This window comes from Podarcis erhardii, assembly GCF_964252035.2.
Source record: "Podarcis erhardii genome assembly, chromosome: 3".
Lineage (NCBI taxonomy): Eukaryota > Metazoa > Chordata > Lepidosauria > Squamata > Lacertidae > Podarcis > Podarcis erhardii.
The window spans coordinates 33,278,419-33,299,878 of NC_138507.1; the positions used below are offsets into that span (position 1 = coordinate 33,278,419).

Here is a 21,460-nt window from a genome sequence, read left to right on the forward strand (position 1 = left end):
AACACTTCCCACACCCTGACATCCTTCCTAAAACCAAAGAGGTGGCACCCATCCATCATCTCCTCTCCATCTTTGTCCCATGACAACTGCTCAGACAAATCCTTCCTTCCAGAAATGAGTGGAGGAATCAGCATCATAAATCCTTCCCTCCAGAAATGAGTGGAGGAATCAGCATCATAGCCAACTGGAGTTGTAAGTAGGTGAATCCAGAAGAGGATGGATCTTCTTTCCATCTCCATCACGGGTTCTGTGCTGCAGAGCCAGAAAAAACATTATACTCATCCCTCTGCTTGTGTTGGGTTTGTTGCCCCCAAGCTTAGAAGGTTGCCTGAACATTATGTTTCCTAACTTTCTTTCCAGAAGAACTAGGGACTTTTTTTCCTCTTTAAATGAAAACTTGAAGTCTGGGGTCCCTGATGCCACAGGCTCCAGTGAAATTACTCCACTTACACAATTATAAATCCAAGGGATTCCTATTGCCCGGTGTCCAAACAACACACTTATCAATCACAGCTCTGATTTCACTCATTGGCTAAAGACACTGAAAGGCAGGAGCAGCCAGGCTGGCTCATTTAACAGAAATTGCTTAGAAGGGTACCTGTGCATTATGCTTCATAATTTTCTTTCTAGAAGGGCAAGAGACATACTAAAAAAGAAAGAAAGCAAGCTCAGAATCTGGCATCCCTGTTCTGGGGTTTCAACCAAGGCCTTTGCAGGCACTGAGCTGGCAACCCCATCCTAATGGAGCAGCCTCCAGTGACTTTAATCAGGGAATAGGAGAAATGATGAGTGGAAACAGTGCAACAAACTAAAATACTAGAATTCAACCATGGTAAATCATTGTACCCAAAGGTATCCTCTCAATGAGCAATGTACAGTGGTACCTCGGGTTACAGACACTTCAGGTTACGGACACTTCAGGTTACAGACTCCACTAACCCAGAAATAGTACCTTGGGTTAAGAACTTTGCTTCAGGATGAGAACAGAAATCGCGTGGCAGCAGCGGGAGGCCCCATTAGCTAAAGTGGTGCTTCAGGTTAAGAACAGTTTCAGGTTAAGTACGGACCTCCAGAACGAATTAAGTTCTTAACCCGAGGTACCACTGTATACTAATAACTTGGGGGGCTGTCAAATGCAGAGAGCCCTAATTTTGCACATAATGTGCATATCTATAAATCCACCAGTACAGACTCCAACAAGCATATGATTTAGGCCTGTACTTCTGTAAACCATTTAACCCTAAACTTGCCTTTATTAAAGAGTGTTCTCAGTGTCTTTCCTTTACTTTTCGCAATTTTTAAAGCCCCCATTTAAAATCACCCATGTGAAAACAACAATGTATTTCAATCAAGGAAACCATATCACCCCATAAAGCAAGGTTTCGATGAAAAGTTAATTTGTAAACATGTGTTATTCATTCCATTTATAATTTCCTTTTACTTTCCAAGTCATATGTAGATGTTTTGCAAGGCAAAACAAGCGCGACGTTGCAGCTGCCTCCCTAATTATTAAATTCTGGAAGGCATTACAGTTGTTGATTTTAAGTGGGGGAAATGACACCTTGTCTTTCCTTACGCTAGTCTGATCCTTACCAGCATCAGAACTTTTAAAAAGAATGAATGGATTGGCTTGATAAGATGTCTGGAAACCAGAAATCAAGGAAAATATTAGTACTGTAACACAGAGACTACAAAGCTAGATATTTATAGATATTTCTTAGAGCCTGCTGAACTCTGTCCATTCCTTTGTAGACTAATTAATATATTTAGCTGCTATATTATGATGTTATGTGTCTCAAGATCAAAAAGCATCCATATTGCAGAATTATACAGCATTAGTCAGTGGTTCCTAAACATTTCTTCCCATGGACCACTTAAATTCCGTTATCATTTTTACAGACATGCCACAGACTCTTGCAAACCACTTGGTGGTCCATGGATCTTTGTCCTAGAGTACTAATCTACAAAACTCTCAAGTAATCCCAGCATGGAGCCCTCCTGATGTTGTTGGTGCAAGCCCCCTCCATAGAGGCTGGCCCCTCTCACTGTCCTCTGAGCTTGCTTACCGATAACCTCCTCTGGCTGATATCCAGACAGACCAGGGAGATTTTGATAGGCGACATTTTCCCAAGCGTGGGTAAAATGCACACACCCTCCTCCTGCTTCCGCAGGGGAAAGAAAATAAGTCAGAAATCTATTTACATGATGTTTATTCCTGACATTACAGCACTACAGAAAAATACGTCCTTTCAGTTCAGATCTTCTAGCACGTCTGACAAACTTCCTGCGCAGTCGGAAGGTTTCAAATTACACTCTTCACAAAGACTTATCCAGTCTGTGAACGTCCGGGGAAATTCTTCTTTCCCACAGATAGGCGCATCATGTGATGTCAACAATCTGGCTGTCTGCAGCGGTGATGTTTCCATATACTGACAGTTGGCCTACAACTTCTATCAGCTCCAGCCACTATAAGTAACAGCAGGAGTTGCAGTTCAGGAATCCACTGGGTCCATCTGTTCTAGAATGTAGCTGATCCATAGCAATACAGCAGTGTGCTTTATTTCAGAATATTTCACATTCATAAAATTTTACAGAGCAGACCCCATCACTTCCGTGGCTGGCTTTGGTTTCATTTTCATTTTTCATATGACTACTTTGCTCTGTATGATACAGACACAAAGATTTTTTTGACGTCCTAGATGAATAATCCTGGACTACCCTAACACCTGCCCACTCTGCATATGTTCCTGTGTACAGTGGTACCTCGGGTTACATACACTTCAGGTTACAGACTCCGCTAACCCAGAAGTATTACCTCGGGTTAAAAACTTTGCTTCAGGATGAGAACAGAAATCGTGCTCTGGCGGCACGGCAGCAGCAGGAGGCCCCATTAGCTAAAGTGGTGCTTCAGGTTAAGAACAGTTTCAGGTTAAGTACAGACCTCTGGAACGAATTAAGTACTTAACCCGAGGTACCACTGTATGGTGATCTGCAAAAAAAGGATGTGTCTTAGTAACCTCCCCACCCCCTCATCATCCTCCAGACCCTCTAAGTGTCCCTATATTCCAGGGACAGTCCTGGATTTACAGAAGCCATCCCAGTTTCTGATCTGATCCCAGAACGTCCCGCTTTTCCTTAGGGAGTCCCTGTTTTCATCAGAGAATGTTGGAGGGTGTGGAGTTATACAACCCCCCAAGCCAAGGAGATAAGTAATTATACAATCTTTAGAAGACACCCAAGGGAAGTTTTTAAATGTTTAATGTTTTATTATGTTTTCATATATGTTAGAAGCTGCCCAGAGTGGCTGGGGCAACCCAGACAGACAGGTGGGGTATTATTATTACTATTATTATGGAACAGGACATCCCTATTTTCATCGGAGAAATGTTGGAGGGTATGCATCCTCTAGACCAGGAAGTAAAAATGATTCACCCTGTTACATGTAACAGGATTAGCAATCACATTGAAGGTTCTTAAAATACTTACCGGTAAATACAGTGGTGCCCCGCAAGACGAATGCCTCGCAAGACGAAAAACCCGCTAGACGAAAGGGTTTTCCGTTTTTCGAGGCGCTTCACAAGACGAATTTCCCTATGGGCTTACTTCGCAAGACGAAAACGTCTTGCGAGTCTTGCGAGTCTTGCGAGTTTTTTTCCCTCCCCCCCCCTTTTTCCAAGCCGCTAAGCCGCTAAGCGCGCTAATCCGCTAATAGGGATGCTTCGCAAGACGAAAAAACCGCTAGACGAAGAGACTCGCGGAACGGATTATTTTCGTCTTGCGAGGCACCACTGTACCTGTTGTGGAGTGGAGTGTCCTCAGGAATGAAGCATGACAGGGAAAAGGTTTAGTCCTTCTTAGCAGGACAGTGTGAGATTTTTAAATCAATACTGCAGGACTTAAACCTTGCTTCCCTAGGTGCTGTGCTTCCAAGGGCAATCATCTTCATCTGATGCACCTCATTTCCTTCCTGATTGCTACTCACATCATTAACATCATGTGTAGTTTCTTCTTATAATTCTTCCCAGTCAGCAGAATTCAGCTTTCCTTATGTTAATGTTAAATTGGGGGCCTTTCGCAAAGCATTGCTGTGCTCTGGGGCGGGAATGCATTTGAGGGTGTAATTCTGGATCTCATTCTGCCACCAAAACCCAGATCCGTCAAAACTTCAATTCTCAGAAGATAGCCAGTTTTCAGACTAATCCCACTTGTTCCTGTGCTGAAATCTGAGGGGTCATGTTAGCTTTGTACTGTTCTGTTTCTCCATAATAAAAAAGTAAACACCACTGGCAATTATTATAAACTTTTCAGGTGCCGATTTGCCAGATCTTAGCAACATACTTCCAAGACAGCTCAGCTCATTTGCCAACTTTGCAAGAACACTTACTTCACAAATTTAAATAGATCTAAAAATATTAGCTTCTAGATTGTTCAGACCTAAAGTCTTGCAGCCAGATCTTGCCAGTCCTTAGACTTGATTTGCTGTGGGATCCGAGTCAATTTTACATTTGAAATTTAATTAAATAAAAGCCTTTAGATCACAAACTAGTTCCCTAGGTCATAAATACACAAAGTATGGTACACTCAGACTGTAATACTAATTTCCCTCCCTCAAAACAGAGAGCCCTCTAAAGAATGACGCTAACACTACCTTTTCAGTAAGGAAAACTAAGAGAAATTAATATCATTCAGGTATGGATCGGAATACACTAAGCTCCTGTTTCAAGTTGGGAAGTCAAATTTTCCACATTTAAATCATGTCCTGTTAGGGAGCCAGCTTCTGCTATACTGTTCCTGATTAGTAAAAGGGTAAGGTAAGTCTATAATTGCGTATAAGTCAAATAAATTATTCAGCCTGCTAAGGTTGAAAAATAAGAGGAAAATCAAGTTCACGTTATGTTGCTTTGGTTACAGTCTACTGTTTTCTACTTGACTTTACTTTTGTTCAGTAGCAAAAAAGAAAGACCCATTAATAGCAGAGTTTTCAAAAAAACCTACAAGTGAGCATGTCAGTTCAAATCAGCCTGGAGATTAGTGAAATACACAAAAAAATAAAAATCTGCTTGACACCCCCCACCCAGATACAATGAAGGCTCAGAAATCTTCACTGCTATTGAATGTGTCAGGTTCTTTGCAAAGCACTGATTCCAATAATACTCATAACTCATTTTCCTTGAATTTTTTCATAACCAAGGTCTGCTCTTACTTATGCACTACCTCACCAGAGCATTTGACTTCCATTCAGCTAGAAAAAACAGTCACACAATTTCTGAATCAGGTATGTGTCAATTTGAAAATTTGTGTGGACCATTTGTGAAAAGACTACAGCTCAGTGGCTGAGCATCTGGTGCAAGGTCCCAGGTTTAATCCCTGGGAGTTCTGCGCAAGGCTGGAAGAGAAATTTTGAAACTCTGGAGAGCCACGGCTAGTCAAGTGTAGACAATATGCTGGTTGAACCAATGATCTGACTCAGTATCAGGCGCCCTCCAGTGATCCAGTGTTCACTGGTTTTGAAGCTAATAGAATATATCAGGGCATGTTAAGAAGAAAATAGCCAAGGCCAACAAGGATGGACACAAAGAGAGCCAGCATGGTGTAGTGGTTAAGAGCGGTAGTCTCGTAATCTGGTGAACTGGGTTCAATTCCCCGCTCCTCCACAGGCAGCTGCTGGGTGACCTTGGGCTAGTCACACTTCTTTGAAGTCTCTCAGCCCCACTCACCTCACAGAGTGTTTGTTGTGGGGGAGGAAGGGAAAGGAGAATGTTAGCTGCTTTGAGACTCCTTAGGGTAGTGATAAAGCGGGATATCAAATCCAAACTCTTCTACATTAATTTTAAGAAGCACTTCTTGTTCTCAAGGACTTTTGCCTCCTTCAGAAGATCAGCATAAAACAGATGGGAAACCCAGGGCTTGATTAACCATTAAGCAAAATAAGCACATGCTTAGGGTATCAAGGGAAGGGGGCACCACCAAAATTTTCCACTGCCAGATCATAGCTGTCAACTTTTCCCTTTTCTTGCAAGGAATCCTATTCGGAATAAGGGAATTTCCCTTTAAAAAAAGGGAAACGTTGACAGCTATGTGCCAAATTTACCATGTGCCATTTGGTGCAGCTGAACAAAAATAAATATTTATACAAATATACAAAAATAAACATTATTTTCTAACTTACTGTAGATGTTGTTTCATTTTGAAAAACAAAGTTTCGTTTTATGGTTTATTATTTTGCGTGCCTGTGTGTGTGTGTGTGTCCCAAAATCTTTTTAAGTGCTTAGCATAGATGCCAGCTCCTAGGAACTGGGGCAGTTTTGCCCCCCTCCCAATGTATTTTTAGGGGGGTCGGGTCCCCTCAATTTTCAGAGAGTGTTCAGCTCCTCCCCCTGGCTCCTCACAATGTCCTGTCAGGCCCCCTAAATCCTCTGCAGAAGCTGATGCCTGGAGTGCTTAGGGTGTCTAAAGTTGTCCAGCCCTGACAACTCCCATTATCCCTAACCATATGCTGTGTCGACTGGTGCTGCTGGGAATTGGATTTCCAGCCTCAGATGCCCCATCCCTGACAAAGTTTCAAAAAAGTAGGCACCCCTTTCTGTACAATACTTCAGTTCTAAAGGAAGTGCCATCATATTTTAAGAATGGCAGCAGTCGTTTGTTTATTGTTTTGTAACAATGGTGGGATGATCAATCCAGAAAATAGTACCTTGATCATTAGAATTAGGGGAAATTCCCCCCCTACACATTCTTGCAATCTACAGCTAATTAACACATACATTTGAATTAGTAAACACCAATCCTCAGATGACTATAGTTGTGTGATGTTGCTTAGGAGTCTTGCCTGTATGTAAAACAGTTTTTTAAAAGTGAAGAATGTGCACACATTTTGAATGGAAATGTGTCACCCTTTCATATCACTCTTAAGAGTTTCCCCTCACCCCATACCAAGTACAAAGTAACATACATACTAATCCCTTTTTTAAAAATGCTTTGGATGTTTTGGTTTTACATAAGGACATGGAGATCTTTAGGACTGATCTTGAGCATGCTTAAAACTCCTTTTTTTCACAGCTGAAGCCATGTGCTTGCTGCTGCTTCCATGACTACGGCTACATTGAGAAGGTTTGAAAATTTCCACCACGTGGTTTCACTTTACACTGTGTTTATATAACATGTAAGGGACACTTGCCCCCTTGAGAGAAGCATCACTCGCGTATTATGTAAACAGACTGTAAACCAAAAACACATGGGACTGACATTTTTAGATCTTCCTAGAGCAGAATGCACATTGTTTCAGCTATGTGAAATGGATATATATAAATAATTTCTATTGAAATGAGCAGGGCTTGCTTTCAAGTAAACGTATTTACCAGCATCCAGGTCTTAGAGGTGCACAACATTACCATTTTTATTCATTTGGTCAAAGCACAAACGACTTGAAGCCAAAGACACACACATAAGCCCGTATCTTCAGTCAGACAATACATCCTGGACTTACTTAGAATCAGAGAGTTGTGCCACTGTTTTGTGGCAGAACACACATGTTGCATGTACTGGAGCCCAGGTCTGGATTCTGGCATCTCCAGTTACAGTTGTACCTTGGAAGTCAAGCAGAATCTGTTCCGGAAGTCCATTCGACTTCCAAAACACTTGGAAACCAAAGTGCGGCTTCTGATTGGCTGCAGGAAGCTCCTGCAGCCAATCATAAGCTGCAGAAGCCCGGTTGGACATTTGGCTTCCCAGAACCAGAACAGTCACTTCTGTGTTTGTGGCGTTCGGGAGCCAAAACGTTCAAGAAATAAGCTGTTTGAAAATGAAGGTACGACTGTATTTTAAAATTTAAAAGGATCAAAGAGCACATAATAATAACTACAATAATAATAATTTTATTATTTGTACCCCACCCATCTGACATGATGTGAAAAGACCTCAGCCTGAAACCCTAAAGAACTGCTGCCAGTCAAAGTGGACAACATTGGACTAGGTGATCAGATAGTTTGACCCGATGTAAACAGTTTGCTATGTTCCAGATGGATGCTTCTTGTCAGTGGCGTAGCGTGGGTTGTCAGCACCCGGGGCAAGGCAAGTAATTTGCGCCCCCTAACCCTACCCCCCAGATGTTGCGCCCGGTGCGGCCGGCACCCCCTGCACCCCCCACGCTACGCCACTGCTTCTTGTGAAGTCTCAGATCAACCCTATCTGCACTCAAGTGCTGTTACTGATTATTCAAAGGGGCAACATCCCAAATAATGCTTTTGGAGAGCGTTCCAACTCCCAAAAAGCAAACAAGAAAGCCTTTTTTCACAATATGAAGACAATCTCCCTCTTCAAAAAGAACTTGATTCAGAGTTTCACCTTACTTTAAGATCTTGAAACTACTATGCTACCCATCAGACTAAAGAAATAACCTCATGAGACTGGGCTTTATTACAACATTCGCTATTATTAGCCTTCATATCCTCTCCATAAGGCTTTAAGAACTTTCATCCTCATTGCAAAACATTAAAACAGGATGCAATTAAGTAAAATTAACAACAGGGGTCAGATGGTCAGCAGATAAAAATTGGCCCGAGCAAGGAATCACGCAAATGCCAGGGCTGAAATGAATCCACAGTATTGGTTTTTGCTTTTGTTTTGGTTTTTTAAAGCAACTTTAAAATAAAAAGCAATTTCATTTTAGGCAATTCAGTTTTCATAAATTTAGTATGCTATATTTTGCCTTCCTGATTAAATACATAAAGGCTGCAATCCTAAACACATATCCTAGAGAGCAAGCCACATTTAACACAATGGGACTTCCAAGTAACCAGGCATATGATTGTACTTTAAGGCTGCAAACACACCAGATCTTTAAAGCACATTAAAAGTGCAAACCGTAGTTTGCTAAGGATGCTGGGAATTGTAGCTATGTGAGAGGTAAACTACAGTTCCCATAATTCTTGGGAGGGAGCGGGAATGTACTTTAAAGGTCTAGTGTGTAACAGATAGCTATACAGTGGTACCTCGGGTTACATACGCTTCAGGTTACAGACTCCGCTAAGCCAGAAATAGTACCTCGGGTTAAGAACTTTGCTTCAGGATGAGAACAGAAACCGTGCTCCGGCAGCACGGCAGCATCACGAGGCCCCATTAGCTAGTGGTGCTTCAGGTTAAGAACAGTTTCAGGTTAAGAATGGACCTCCAGAATGAATTAAGTACTTAACCAGAGGTACCACTGTACTGCATTATACCTTTTGCATACTCTGTATTCACTTGTAGTAGCACTAACTTTGTCCACCACAAACATGACACTTGCGCAATACTTAGAAACCCCAGAATCACATTTTTGTTGCGCTGTTGAGCAGAATATTATATTACTTTAAGTAATTAAAACACATATATAGGCTGAAGTCAGTAGATTCCCCCAGACAATGGACTGATGTGTTCCCATTTCCAATTTAGCACTAACCATGGTTTGCCATGACATCCAACTTGGCAAATTATGCTAAGCGATTCCCTCCAAAACACAGGCAGAATCCATGGTTGGAATTGGGAGTGCAATCTTTGATTTGGAATGAATTGTGTCATCTGCAGAGTCAGGTATCATGAGAAACTAGTGTTAGGGCTGAAAAGGCAATAGTTCAAACCTATGCAGGAGGGAGGGGAGGAGGACATACAACAGCCCATGGCTCAAACCTGATTCTCATAACCAGGATCAGGGAACCTGAAGCCCTCCATAAGTTGTTGGGCTACAACAACTCTCATCATTCTTGACCATTGGTCATGCTGGCTGGGGCTGTCAGGAGTTGAAACCCAACAACGTACAGAAGGCCATAGATTCTGCTACCGTACTCTAAAATATGGCATGCAGAATTCTGTGAATCAAGACAATGAATTAAAACAATCCATTAAAATCCCCTTTTAAAGATGCTTTGGAAGAATATATAATTGAAACACAAGCAATAAATTTTAACTATTGAAGGATACATTCCATTTCAGTTGCTCATAAGCAGAAATAGGTTACTCTTGGGGATTTTATAGACACTGAATCTAGTCTTTCTGTTTGGGGAACAGGGTCTCCAAAATGTGTTGGCTCCTCCAATAAGAAGGGCACTTAACTCCTAACATTGTCCAGCTGGACAGAAGCATATATTTTGTTTATAAATAAGAAGTCGGGTTTGGGCAGAAACGGAGTGTTGTACAAATTATTTGGGTGGAATTTCTTGGCAAGGCTGAGACTAAACTTACATGTTTTGTCTTATTATGTTGAAAGGCAGCTCCCAGTTTTCCATATTGTTTCACTGCATATTCTTCTCATTGCCCTTTCTCTATTTTCCCTTTGCCACCACAGTACAGTTCCTTGGCCACTTTTGTCCAGTCTACTGTTTTAATTCTATTGGCCAGGATGACGTACCGGTATGTAAATATTTGGTATGTCCAACGTGAGGACTGCACAGATGAATGGAAACAGAACAACTGTGTGTTGTGAGTGACAGTAAGCAAACAGGACTGGGAACTATAAGGACAAAGAAGGAAGTGGGGAAAAGAAACAGCATAATATAGGGAAAATAGGGAGCTGCTGTATCCTTTGTTCGGTCTAGCTCAGTATTGTCTACACCCCTGCTATTTTTCTTGCAGGGGAAAGGTGCTGGAATTCACCTCTTTCTCTTAGAATGGCAATGGCATCCACCTGAGAGGTGCTGGAACTCAGTTCCAGTGAGTTCCCCCTGGGGGAAAAAGCCCTGGCCTACACTAACTGGCAGTGCTACCTGGAGATGCTGGCAACTGAATCAGGAACCTTCTGCAGAAAAAGAACATTCTCCACCACTGAGCTATGACCTACCTTTAGCCTCAGCCAAGAGAACAGAAGCATTCTAAACACCATAGAAACAGCACGAATATTTGCCCGTTGGATTTTGGTGGCATCTTTTTCATGATGGAAGCATAGATTTTGTTTTTTGTTTTTCCATGGGTTGCTTATTACACACCACACTTTCTTCAAACTACAAGGTGGGTTACCAAACAGAGAGATTAAACTTAGACTAATAGCCTGCAAACAAACAATGTTTAAGAAATGTGTGTCTCAAAACGAGGACTGAACGTGAAACGCCCTACGGTCAACTTTGCACAGAAAACATCTCAATCTTCAGGGCAAAAATTGAAAGTCCCTCCAACACCACTCCACCAAAACAAACTAACCGGTTGTCAGGACTGACAGGTTTTGCCTGCTATAGCACTCATGTGTTTTATAGGAATCTTTAGCCAGGGGTGTTATTTTAAGAGATGAGCAAATGGGGAAACCCCATGGCCTAGCCAATAAAATATGAACTTTAGGTGCAATGAAGCACTCATAAATATGACTCTGAACAAGGGGATTCATTGTTTTGACTGACCTCCTTTTTTGCTTCTCTTCTGATCTCAGCCTCTCTGTGTGCGTCATGGCAGCCCTCATCCTTTAACCTGTGGTTTTTAGAAAGCTAGCTACTATGTTATTTATGGCCAGAAGCATTAGTAGCTGCTCTGTGTACTCCCTGCATGCACACATACTGAGGTGGGATGGGGTCTTTTGGTGCGTGTGTTTTACTTTGCTGGGATGAAAGGATTTGCTTCTGGAACTGAGGTGGTTGCTGTACTTTAAAGAGGCCTCAGCAATTCGGATCCCTCCCTCTGGTACTAAAGCTGTGATATCTCCTCCCCCCCCCCCCCCCGCCGGCTGCTCTCTTTTTAACATACTGTCATATTTTATTGTTTATTTCAGTTTTCATTTTTCCTAGAATATTTTTCCCAATGTACCACCCTCATGCTATCCCACTGCCCACCAGTTTTCTGAAGGCAGCTCTGTATGGGAAGTTTTTAATGTTTTATTGTGCTTTAGTATTCTGTTGGGAGCTACCCAGAGTGGGTGAGGAAACCCAGTCAGATGGGCAGCATACAAAATTATATTATTGCTACTACTACTACTTTTAGGTAAGGAAGTCAGAGAATTCCAACAAAAAATGGGAAATGAAGTGCAATAGAAATTGCTGTAGTTCATGTGCTTCTCTGTGGGCAGGAAAGGAAATCACTTAAGTGAATATAATCAAGTTACATTGTTTTTAAGTCTGCAAAAATCAGCTACTATGTTGTTTTTAGTCTGCAAGCAACATGTAAATAAGAACTATTTTTTTACGTTGTTCTGGCATTTCCTTTTCATTGAAATGAATGTAAGGTGAAAGTTACATAAGTTATGTAACTTGCATTAAATGCTGGACAGAGAAAATATTATTATTTGGTGGTAATAAAACTGTAGCACTACAGAAAAAGTGCTGGCTGTGAAGAATACAGGTTGAAATGGATATCATTGCTTCCTTCCACCCCTGCTTTTAGGTCAAACTTTGCAAGCATTGCTGCACGCTAAAGGCAAGTTCACACAATCACTAGTTACACAGAAACATTACCACAACCTATGTTGTCTCGCCTGCTGCATAATGCAAGTAAAAAACACACACCATGAAATTCAATTACTGAAAACTAATTTCCTGTAGTGGTATCTTGATTCTGTCACTTGGGAGCACATTTGTAAGAATGAGTAACCACAGAAGGATTACAGAAAAATAACACAATTGCAGGGCTTATCCAAATTGTATCCCTATCAGTGTTTCCATGGTAGAAATATAGCTACTATAGATATGTGATTTACATATTCATAAATCCACCCTCACGTAGTCACTCGTGAGTGTGACTTGCACACTGCAGAACACACACCACAAATTTCACTTTCAAAGAATCTCACACCATCTCCACCACAATTCTTTCTGAGAAGGCTCTGAATATTTTACATGCAACAGGATAGTTAGGGTGAAAACCAGTAGCATGTGTGGACTGGTCCACAAACTGCATCCTACTTGATCTTATGTTGCAGTAGCTAGTATTTTAGATGTACCTGGAATTCAAGTTCAAATCCCACATCTACCATGGATTCTGGATGGCATTCCACGAAGAGCACCAATCAACAGTTTTAAATCCTAGATCTTCTATAGTATTATGGGCTTTGATCTTGTTGTTCAGCTCTGTTGTGTTAATGTTTTATATTTACAGAATCCCGGGGACTGTAGTTTGTTATGGGTGCTGAGAGTTGCTAAGGGAGCCGATTTCCCTCACAGAGCTACAAATCGCAGTGAGTGGTTTAACAGAGTGTGGTGTAGGGGTTAAGAGCGGTAGTCTCGTAATCTGGTGAACCGGGTTCGGGTCTCCGCTCCTCCACATGCAGCTGCTGGGTGACCTTGGACTAGCCACACTTCTTTGAAGTCTCTCAGCCCCACTCACCTCACAGAGTGTTTGTTGTGGGGGAGGAAGAGAAAGGAGAATGTTAGCCGCTTTGAGACTCCTTCGGGTAGTGATAAAGTGGGATATCAAATCCAAACTCTTCTTTTTCTTCTCTTCCCAAGGAACTGTAGATCTGTGACAACTCCCAGAACCCTTAACAAGCCACACTTCCCAGGGGTCTTTGGGGGAAGACATTACTGCATTAAATGTATAGTGCTAATGGAGCCATGTAGTTAAGCACGGCCTATCAACCAGCCAACCAAAGGTTTCTTTGGAAGAGTTTGCAAGAGCAGCCTGGGAAGCAGGGAAAGAATCACCACCTCACTGCTACAGAGTCATTCTTCATGCAAGCACTTTCCTCACACGGCAAATACCTAATAGCCTGCCTTATTATTCATTATAGCCAGGGATAGCTGTCACAGAGGTCTTTGTGTAGGAACCGGCATGCTGGTTAGGAATATTACACACCACATGGTTTTCCAGGAAACAAAAGGTTGCATCAACAACCAAGAGGTGTTATTATGGATGACTTTAATTGCTATTCACGGTTGCTATGAGGTTTTCTATGTGCATGAGTGTGTTTTTCCCTAGTAAGACATGTATTGTACCTAAACCCACAGCTTCCCACCCAAAGTCTGTGTTTAGTCTGAAAAAGCAACTGATACTGAAAAAACAAGCGGAACTGTATCAGTCTCCTTCCTAATGGCAAAACTATTAATAACAGTACATATTTTTACACATATGTATGTCCCTTCACCATACACTCCCAGCCATCTGCTACATCAGTTTCTCTTGGGTTATTGGTGATTTCTTTCATATTTTTCTGGCAAACCAAGATGCTGAGTCTCTTTCAAATCCACGAGGAAAAACAAAATAAAATATATGTTTTCAAAACACTGCTGGATCAATTACTTCAGAACAGTTAGAGTAAATGTCCTAACTGTACACATAACACACACACACATATATATCTATTTCAGAACTCATTCATTAATGTGAATTGCCTGTTTTCTGTACAAAATTTTCAAAATCATTCATGACCTTTCTGACTGACCTCTTTATGTGAATATAATACTTAACTAGCAAATGGGGGTGAGGGGCAAAATCAGAAATGTGGGAGAGCACTGCCAGGTAAGAGAAACATGCTATTTAACTTGGTTTCATTTCAAATAAAGAGAATACATTTTTTACAGGTTTTCCAAGTTAGTATGACAATACTTCCCACCAACACACCTGAGTTGGCCAAGTTTGTGGCAAACATGTTTTTGTGGAAAACTGAAAGAGAGGCAACAGGTGTTATGCTACCATGAGCATAAATCAGAATGTTATGAGTACTGGAGAAAACAGAGGTTTGTTTGCTTGCTTGTGGAAATGCTTGCTTCTTTCAAAACGGAAAAAAAATCCCACACCTAGCAGTAGCTGCCAATTTTACTGGCAGTTACAGTGGTATATAAAACTGGCTGTTTCCATGCATAGCCCAAACGTCACATTTTTTCCTCATTAAGATAAGAGAACCCTGCTAATCTGAAGTGGGGCAACTTAGCCGCAAAACCCTATGAATTGGCCCTCAATTTGTACAAGATGTGTAAATCCTAGCGTTTCTGCAATGCTTTTCAGGATCCTGGTCCTTCCTTAGTGATATACAGTGGTACCTCAGGTTACATACACTTCAGGTTACATACGCTTCAGGTTACATACGCTTCAGGTTACAGACTTTTACAGACTTCGCTAACCCAGAAATAGTGCTTCAGGTTAAGAACTTTGCTTCAGGATGAGAACAGAAATCGTGCTCCGGCGGCGCGGTGGCAGCAGGAAGCCTCATTAGTTAAAGTGATGCTTCAGGGACACGTGTACTATGAGGCATTCCCAGTTAGTACGGACCTCCGGAACGAATTAAGTACTTAACCTGAGATACCACTGTATACATGTGTGTAAACCTTTCAGAAATTTCTTTGAACTATGGAGAGGTATATAAATAATAGTAGTTGATAAGATGAAAAAGATGAATTAAAAACTCCCATTCTTCAGCTTATTCCTGCTGCTTGTAATGGGGGAGGGGGGATCATTCAAGAATTTGATACAGAAAATCTACAGTGGAATCTAACTAAGGGTGGTATTCAACAAATTTCTAATCAGAGTAGATCCATTAAAATTAATGGATATTAATTTCAGTAGGTGTACTCTGAATAAAACTTAGTGGAATACTACCCTAATAAAATACTTCCTTGCTTTTCAATCCTCAGACCTACAGCTTGACAGTATTGGTAAATAAAAAGAAAATTGAGGATAAGTACAATCATAGTGTCTACTGAATTTGGAATTATCCGTGGGAACAATATGCCAAGCATCAATCATCCACTGCCTGTATTTATTTCACTCTCATGGGAGTCTCATTGAAAGTAATATACAGAATGTAAAGAGCCTTCCACTATTCAACAACTCATTTGTAAAATAAAAAGGTAACTTAGTTCCCCAACCCCAGTGATCCGTTGAGGTCTATCTGAGTAGATAGTTTTATGTTGGCAATCCACTTAGTCTTAGACAAAGCTCCAATGATCACCTGGGAGTGAGGCATTAGACAACCTTTTTATTTCACCAGTGAATCACTGAACAGAACTGTGCTTAAGTACAATTATTATAATCATCAACATTTCCAACCAGGATTGAATCACACATTAGTACAGATTTTGAAAACTCCTTCCAGAATGTTGTATCTTACCTTCCTGCCTGACAGCAGGGGGGTGGGCGTGTTATCAAAATCCCATGCCAGTTATACAGTTCAGCTTTTAAACACAACGGAAAAAGTGGTGGGGTATGAAAACAACCAGATTCCGTATCTGACATGAATTTTAATGAATAAATGTAAGCTAAAAATGGAAACAAATTTCCAAATGTTGGCAAGTTTTTATTTCAATCTATAGGAGATCCTTTTAGAGGAGATGCTGGGCACTATGAGGTAAAACTATTGTTAGCTTTTGTCTACCATAATCAGATAACGGCAATAGTAACAAAGGCATGGATTTACCTATCTTTGTTAAGTAAGGTGTCCTGGTTGTCTCTGAGTACTAGAATACTGAAGTTAATTATTTCTCAATAAATTTAAAGGGTTTTTGGTGACAATTTCAGTGTTACAAACATCAGCTGAAAGGGAAGAGCAGAATGAGAGGTTACATTATTAAAAACATAAATGAGAATACTACTAGCAGAAAATAAAACACAAATTTTAAAAAAGTATACATTTGCACTTCTTAAGAAGAAATCAGGATTCAGAGATGATGAAAAGGCAGACATCATCTTAATTGCCGATTACTTCGTTTTCCCCTCTAGCTTGATTTCAAAATTAGCATTTCAATAACCCCTCAGGCACTTCTAAATTTCATTAGCAAAACATGCAAACATTATCAAAAATTATTCTGTCAGAATAATTATTATGACCACCTTTTGTTCCTCAAGGGGGGGGGGCGGGAATGCCTCATAGTACGTACACGTGTCCCTCCAGACTAATTTTATTACCTCAAGCTCACAGAAAACAGCATTTCTAAGACTTAGCACTTCACGTTTGTTATTTTTAGCATATGGGTTTTTTAACAGTTACAGTTGGCAATGCAATGATTTATGCAAATTCTTTTATCACCTCATGGGGGATTAATGTACTGTAATTTGATAATAGCCCTCCACTTAAACACGGTCAGCTCCTTCCAAAACAGAGCAATTTGATTGCAACTGACTGATAGCTCGAATCACAAAGAACTTCAGTGATACTTCCAGTCACAAAGAACTTCGATTATTTTGTAAAACAAATCTTGCGGAGTGAAAATAAGGACTGCCCATTTGTCGCTCCCATCTTTCCCCTTTTACACCTTAACCCAGATTGCCTGATGGTTTTCAAATAAATAATAGAAGATAGTTGCCTACATGAAGGGATTAACCCTGCAATTCTATACATGTCTTCTTAGAAGAAAAGTCCCACGGCATTTCATGCTGCCTACTCCCAGGTAGGTGGGGTATAGGATTGCAGCATAATTTAATTGTATGGCAACGAAATTAGGCTATTTAAAATCAAAAGGTTTAGTTAGCTCACGTTATGCACTGATATTTTGAAATAAATGTCGCAAAGTTGGAAATGCTTTAGAAGCTACATAACGCACAACTACAGAGGGGTGAAGAACTGTAGCGTACTATGGGCCAGCTCATAGAAACCTAATAAAGCTTGAAATTCAATAATGTCTGCACATAGTAACCACAAGAAAAAAAAAAGCCTTCCATTCCAGATTCCATAAAAAGACTCTGATATGCAGCTGCTTCTTAAAGTGCTTCCAAAGAAGTAGGATATAAGCAATAACGATCTAGGGAGGGGGTCGGTGGGAATCTAACTCATAAGAAAAACAATAGTCCGCAAAGAAAATCTTGTAACAGTTTTGTCTGTGTTCTGCCTAATCTCTAACCCCTGAAGATCTATGAAGAATTCGGGCGTAGGGGATGTAGGTACTGTATTTCCTTAATAGCACATTCATTAACTGAATGATCCTGTTTGAACCAGTGGAGTTCAGTCCTGACACAAGTCAGAGCAAACGAATACGAAGTGATACGTCAATCTGCCTCCATCAAGGATCTCTGTTAAAAAGCATAAATTTAAACACTTGCTTGGTACTTTTTGGAATCCTTGGCTTCCCTTAGCAAATATGCGTGGGTCTATATAGCCATTTCAACTTTACTTTGGGCACAGGAGTTAAATCAAGCTACAGATAAGGGCAAAGCAAAGGTAACAGTAGGACAACATTTGAAAGGAATGCGAGAAATGAAACTCCAGAGGGATAGTTATACTTACAAAAACAAACAAAAATCCGGACTGCAATTGCCTTAAAAAGCACACAATAGTACATTTTCAAAGAGATTTGAAATCAGCTTTCTGCTAGCAAAGAACTGGCAAAAGATTGTTATTCTTATAGCAGCTGAACTTTGTCATTTGGTGCTTTCTAGGACATAAGGTACTAGCAACTGAGGACTGGAGTAACTTCACTATAGCGAATAAAAATTCAGAAGATGCTATTTACAAGACACAGCCATTGCAAGATATTTCAGGTCATATGCTGGAAAGAATAGCTGTATACTAAGGGAAATAATGTTGTTGTGGTTATTTTGAAGAGCTGAACACACACTCCTTACCAGAGAACAGCATATGCAAGATATTTCCCCCCTTGAACTGAAAACTGGCAAACTGGTAAACAATTGCATAGTAACAACATTCTTAAACTGACCTTTTCTATTATAAGGTGGGCATGTGGATCATTATTTCATTATGCAGTTTATTGTAATTATATTCCTCCCTGAATCATATACTCAAAAACTGAAGACTCTAAAACATGCTCCATTCATTATGTTTCTGATTCTAAATATTATAGAATTAATATTTTTCAAATATGCATGGGGGGGGCCTCCCAGACTTAGATGAATATGAGAACTGTGGCTATAAAATAACGACGAAGGAAAGGCAGTGCATCTCACAATACAAGAATATTCACCACAGATCTTCCTCTTAGATAGGAAAAGCAACAAAAATCTCAAGAGATGTGAAATCTTTTTAAGGCTGCAATCTTATGCACAATTACTAGAGAATAATAATAACCCACACTAGTTATGTCCACAGTAGTTATGTCCAAGTAAAGCTGCACAAGGTAAGGCTGAATCACTATCTATAATCTCTGAAACAACTAAAACTTATCTTCCAAACTGTCCATCCTTTTGCTTCTTCTCCCACACAATTCTATAACTTTCAAATAACACGCTTCAACTTCCTATTCCTTTAAGTTTTGTTTTGTGGTGCATAATCCGCCAACTCACGTGCTTATTTTTAAAAAGATTTTACCAAAAAAAGCCACACAAAATAAAAACCCTTGCTACTAGCCTAAGGCTACACAACTTCATTACATCAAGGAAAGAAGTCGAGAGAGGAGAATTATAAAAACTGACTTTAACATAAACAGTGAGAGAAACCTACACACCCCATGACCACCTACAATGTAGCCTGTTTTAGCATTAGCTCAACATCAGCTTGCATTATTAATACACCTTCCAGGGACCAATTTGGCCATGACAGAAGCCAGCTTCTAGGTCCTGGCTCCTAGCTTGTCAAACACAGAGGAACGTATCAGAAAGAAAGAAAGAAAGAAAGCAACATACCTAAATTGACAAAGCTCATGACCATATCTGCATCATTCAGAAAGTTGGTATCATGCAGGCTAGCTAAGGGAGGGCTCCGTGTAGTCAGCGGAGTTGTGCGAGATACGTGTATTCTCCGAGAGTATCCATTTGGAGATGCTGGGTACCCCTTCCTCAGCCCTTTGCTCTCTCCGCCAAGTGATCCCCTGAGCGAATACTCCAGTTCTTCAGTATCTTCTTCATTTGTCATGGCATTGTAGAGGTCGAGCATGAAGAGGGGTGCTGAGGAAGCTTGCTTTCCAGGTGAAAATGGCCTGGGTCTGTGAGGCAAACCCAGGATGGAGAGAATTTCTCTCTGGATCTCTCTTCTCTCATGGTTCCGCAATCTCCTGTAAATGAAACTGGAGTGGACGTGATTGTCTGCTATGCCCGCCTTCACAGAACCCATTAGAATCCAACAATTCCAGAGTAAGCTCACCAGAGCTTTGAGCACAGTTTGGTCCATATTTTTCTATATATATCAATATGCAAAATAAATAAAAACAACAAAAAAGCAATCCCTTTCTTCCACCTTCTACTTTTTCTTATGAGGTCTGCTTTCCTGGTGTCTGGGGGGTAGGGGGGCAAAAAAAAGAGAGGTGAACTGTAAATTACCTATTCTTCATGTCAACGTTGTCATTTCTGAGCACAACATCTTGCTGGTTTTATTTCTCCACTTATTTAAATATTACAGGATGTGTCGGGGCGCAGTTCTTTCTAAGAAAGCTGAAATTCGGACTTCCAATTTTCCACTGTTGTTACTGTTTTTCCTGCATTGATGGAGCAGAGGACCAGAACTTGATTAGTTGATGCAGGCATTCCTGTAAAGAACCGTAAAGAACCAGTTTTGGGGAATGTGGTTCTATTAAACGACAGACCATCTTCAGTCACACAGGCATTCTCAGAGCAGTCTTCTCCTGCAATGTTTTCAACTCAATTAACTGCTTAAGACTCTTCTCCCACCTTTCATTCTTTCCTGGTCTGAGCTGCAGCTTGGTGGTGTAACATCTAATTCCCCCTCCCCCCTAATAATCAGCTGAGACCATTAACATCCTAAGTTCTCTCCTTAATGTCCAGCAAATCTGAAACATGTACCAAACATTTAAAAGGCCTTTCCCTGAATTCATTCAGGGAAGGGGGGAAGAGAGAGAGACCCTGCTGAAAATCCACCCTTTGAGTTCCTTAACTGTTATTTCCACCTCTAGCAGGCAAAAACATAGCAGCTCCCTTCAAGAGAGATCTAAAAGCTAATGTAAGCACAACCCTGCTGGGAGAGAAGAGGCTTCTCATTGTAATTTGAAACGGGCAAAGTGAGGGGGGAAATGGCTTAACCCTTCTGTTACCAGACAAAGCTATTCCCCCCCCCCCTTCAGATTACAGTCCTGCCTCTAAGAGGGCGAGATAATGACCTCTTCAAAAGGAGTGTGGCACCAAATATCAATGAAAATAGTTGTGTGTGTGGCACATGTGAAATGTTTTCAAAATCCTTGGTCCACAGGATTATATTTTTTATCATATTGATTAGCATAATATATGAAAAAACTTTTTTTAAAAAAACACAACTCACCTCTCTCCTTGTAATAATTATGGCACGATGCACCAAAAGTTAAGTACTTTAAAATTCCATTGATATTGTTGGGCAAAGACTTTGAGTGCTGGATGTGTGTTTGTTAATTTGGAAGAGCACGATTCAACAAAGTCAAGCACTCTAAAAACAACCTGAGATTGTGGAGACTGAAAAACATGTTGAAGCCATACAGAAAGTAGCTGGAATTAATATGCTTAATATGCTTAAACGTGCTTAACTTTGGTCAGGTTGTACCCCTTTCAAATAAAGAAAGTTGCATTCTTTTCTACTTAGCTGAAATGCATTTTAGAATGATAAATTAGAAATTATTCACCAGGTGTTGGAAGCAATGTGTTGGACATTTAACAAATAATCAGTTTCTTTGTCATTACGTATTAATAGCATCTTGAATTTCTAAAGATT

The 21,460-nt window shown here is 40.5% G+C and overlaps 1 protein-coding gene across 2 annotated transcripts in view; it reads right to left on the reverse strand.

Moving 5' to 3' along the window:
- BMP5 (bone morphogenetic protein 5) overlaps nt 1-20,726 on the reverse strand; it is a 54,946-nt gene extending 34,220 nt beyond the window's left edge. The window contains exons 1-2 of one of the 2 annotated variants that reach the window (XM_081857253.1): nt 20,086-20,726; nt 19,453-19,820 (exon numbers count right to left, since the gene is read on the reverse strand). In XM_081857253.1, the coding sequence (XP_081713379.1) occupies nt 19,453-19,820; nt 20,086-20,096 (379 nt within the window). In that variant the 5' untranslated portion in view covers nt 20,097-20,726. Of the gene's footprint in view, nt 1-19,452 lie in introns of both variants that reach the window. The other variant, XM_081857252.1, reaches the window with a different exon arrangement.
- Nucleotides 20,727-21,460: the final 734 nt, after the last annotated feature.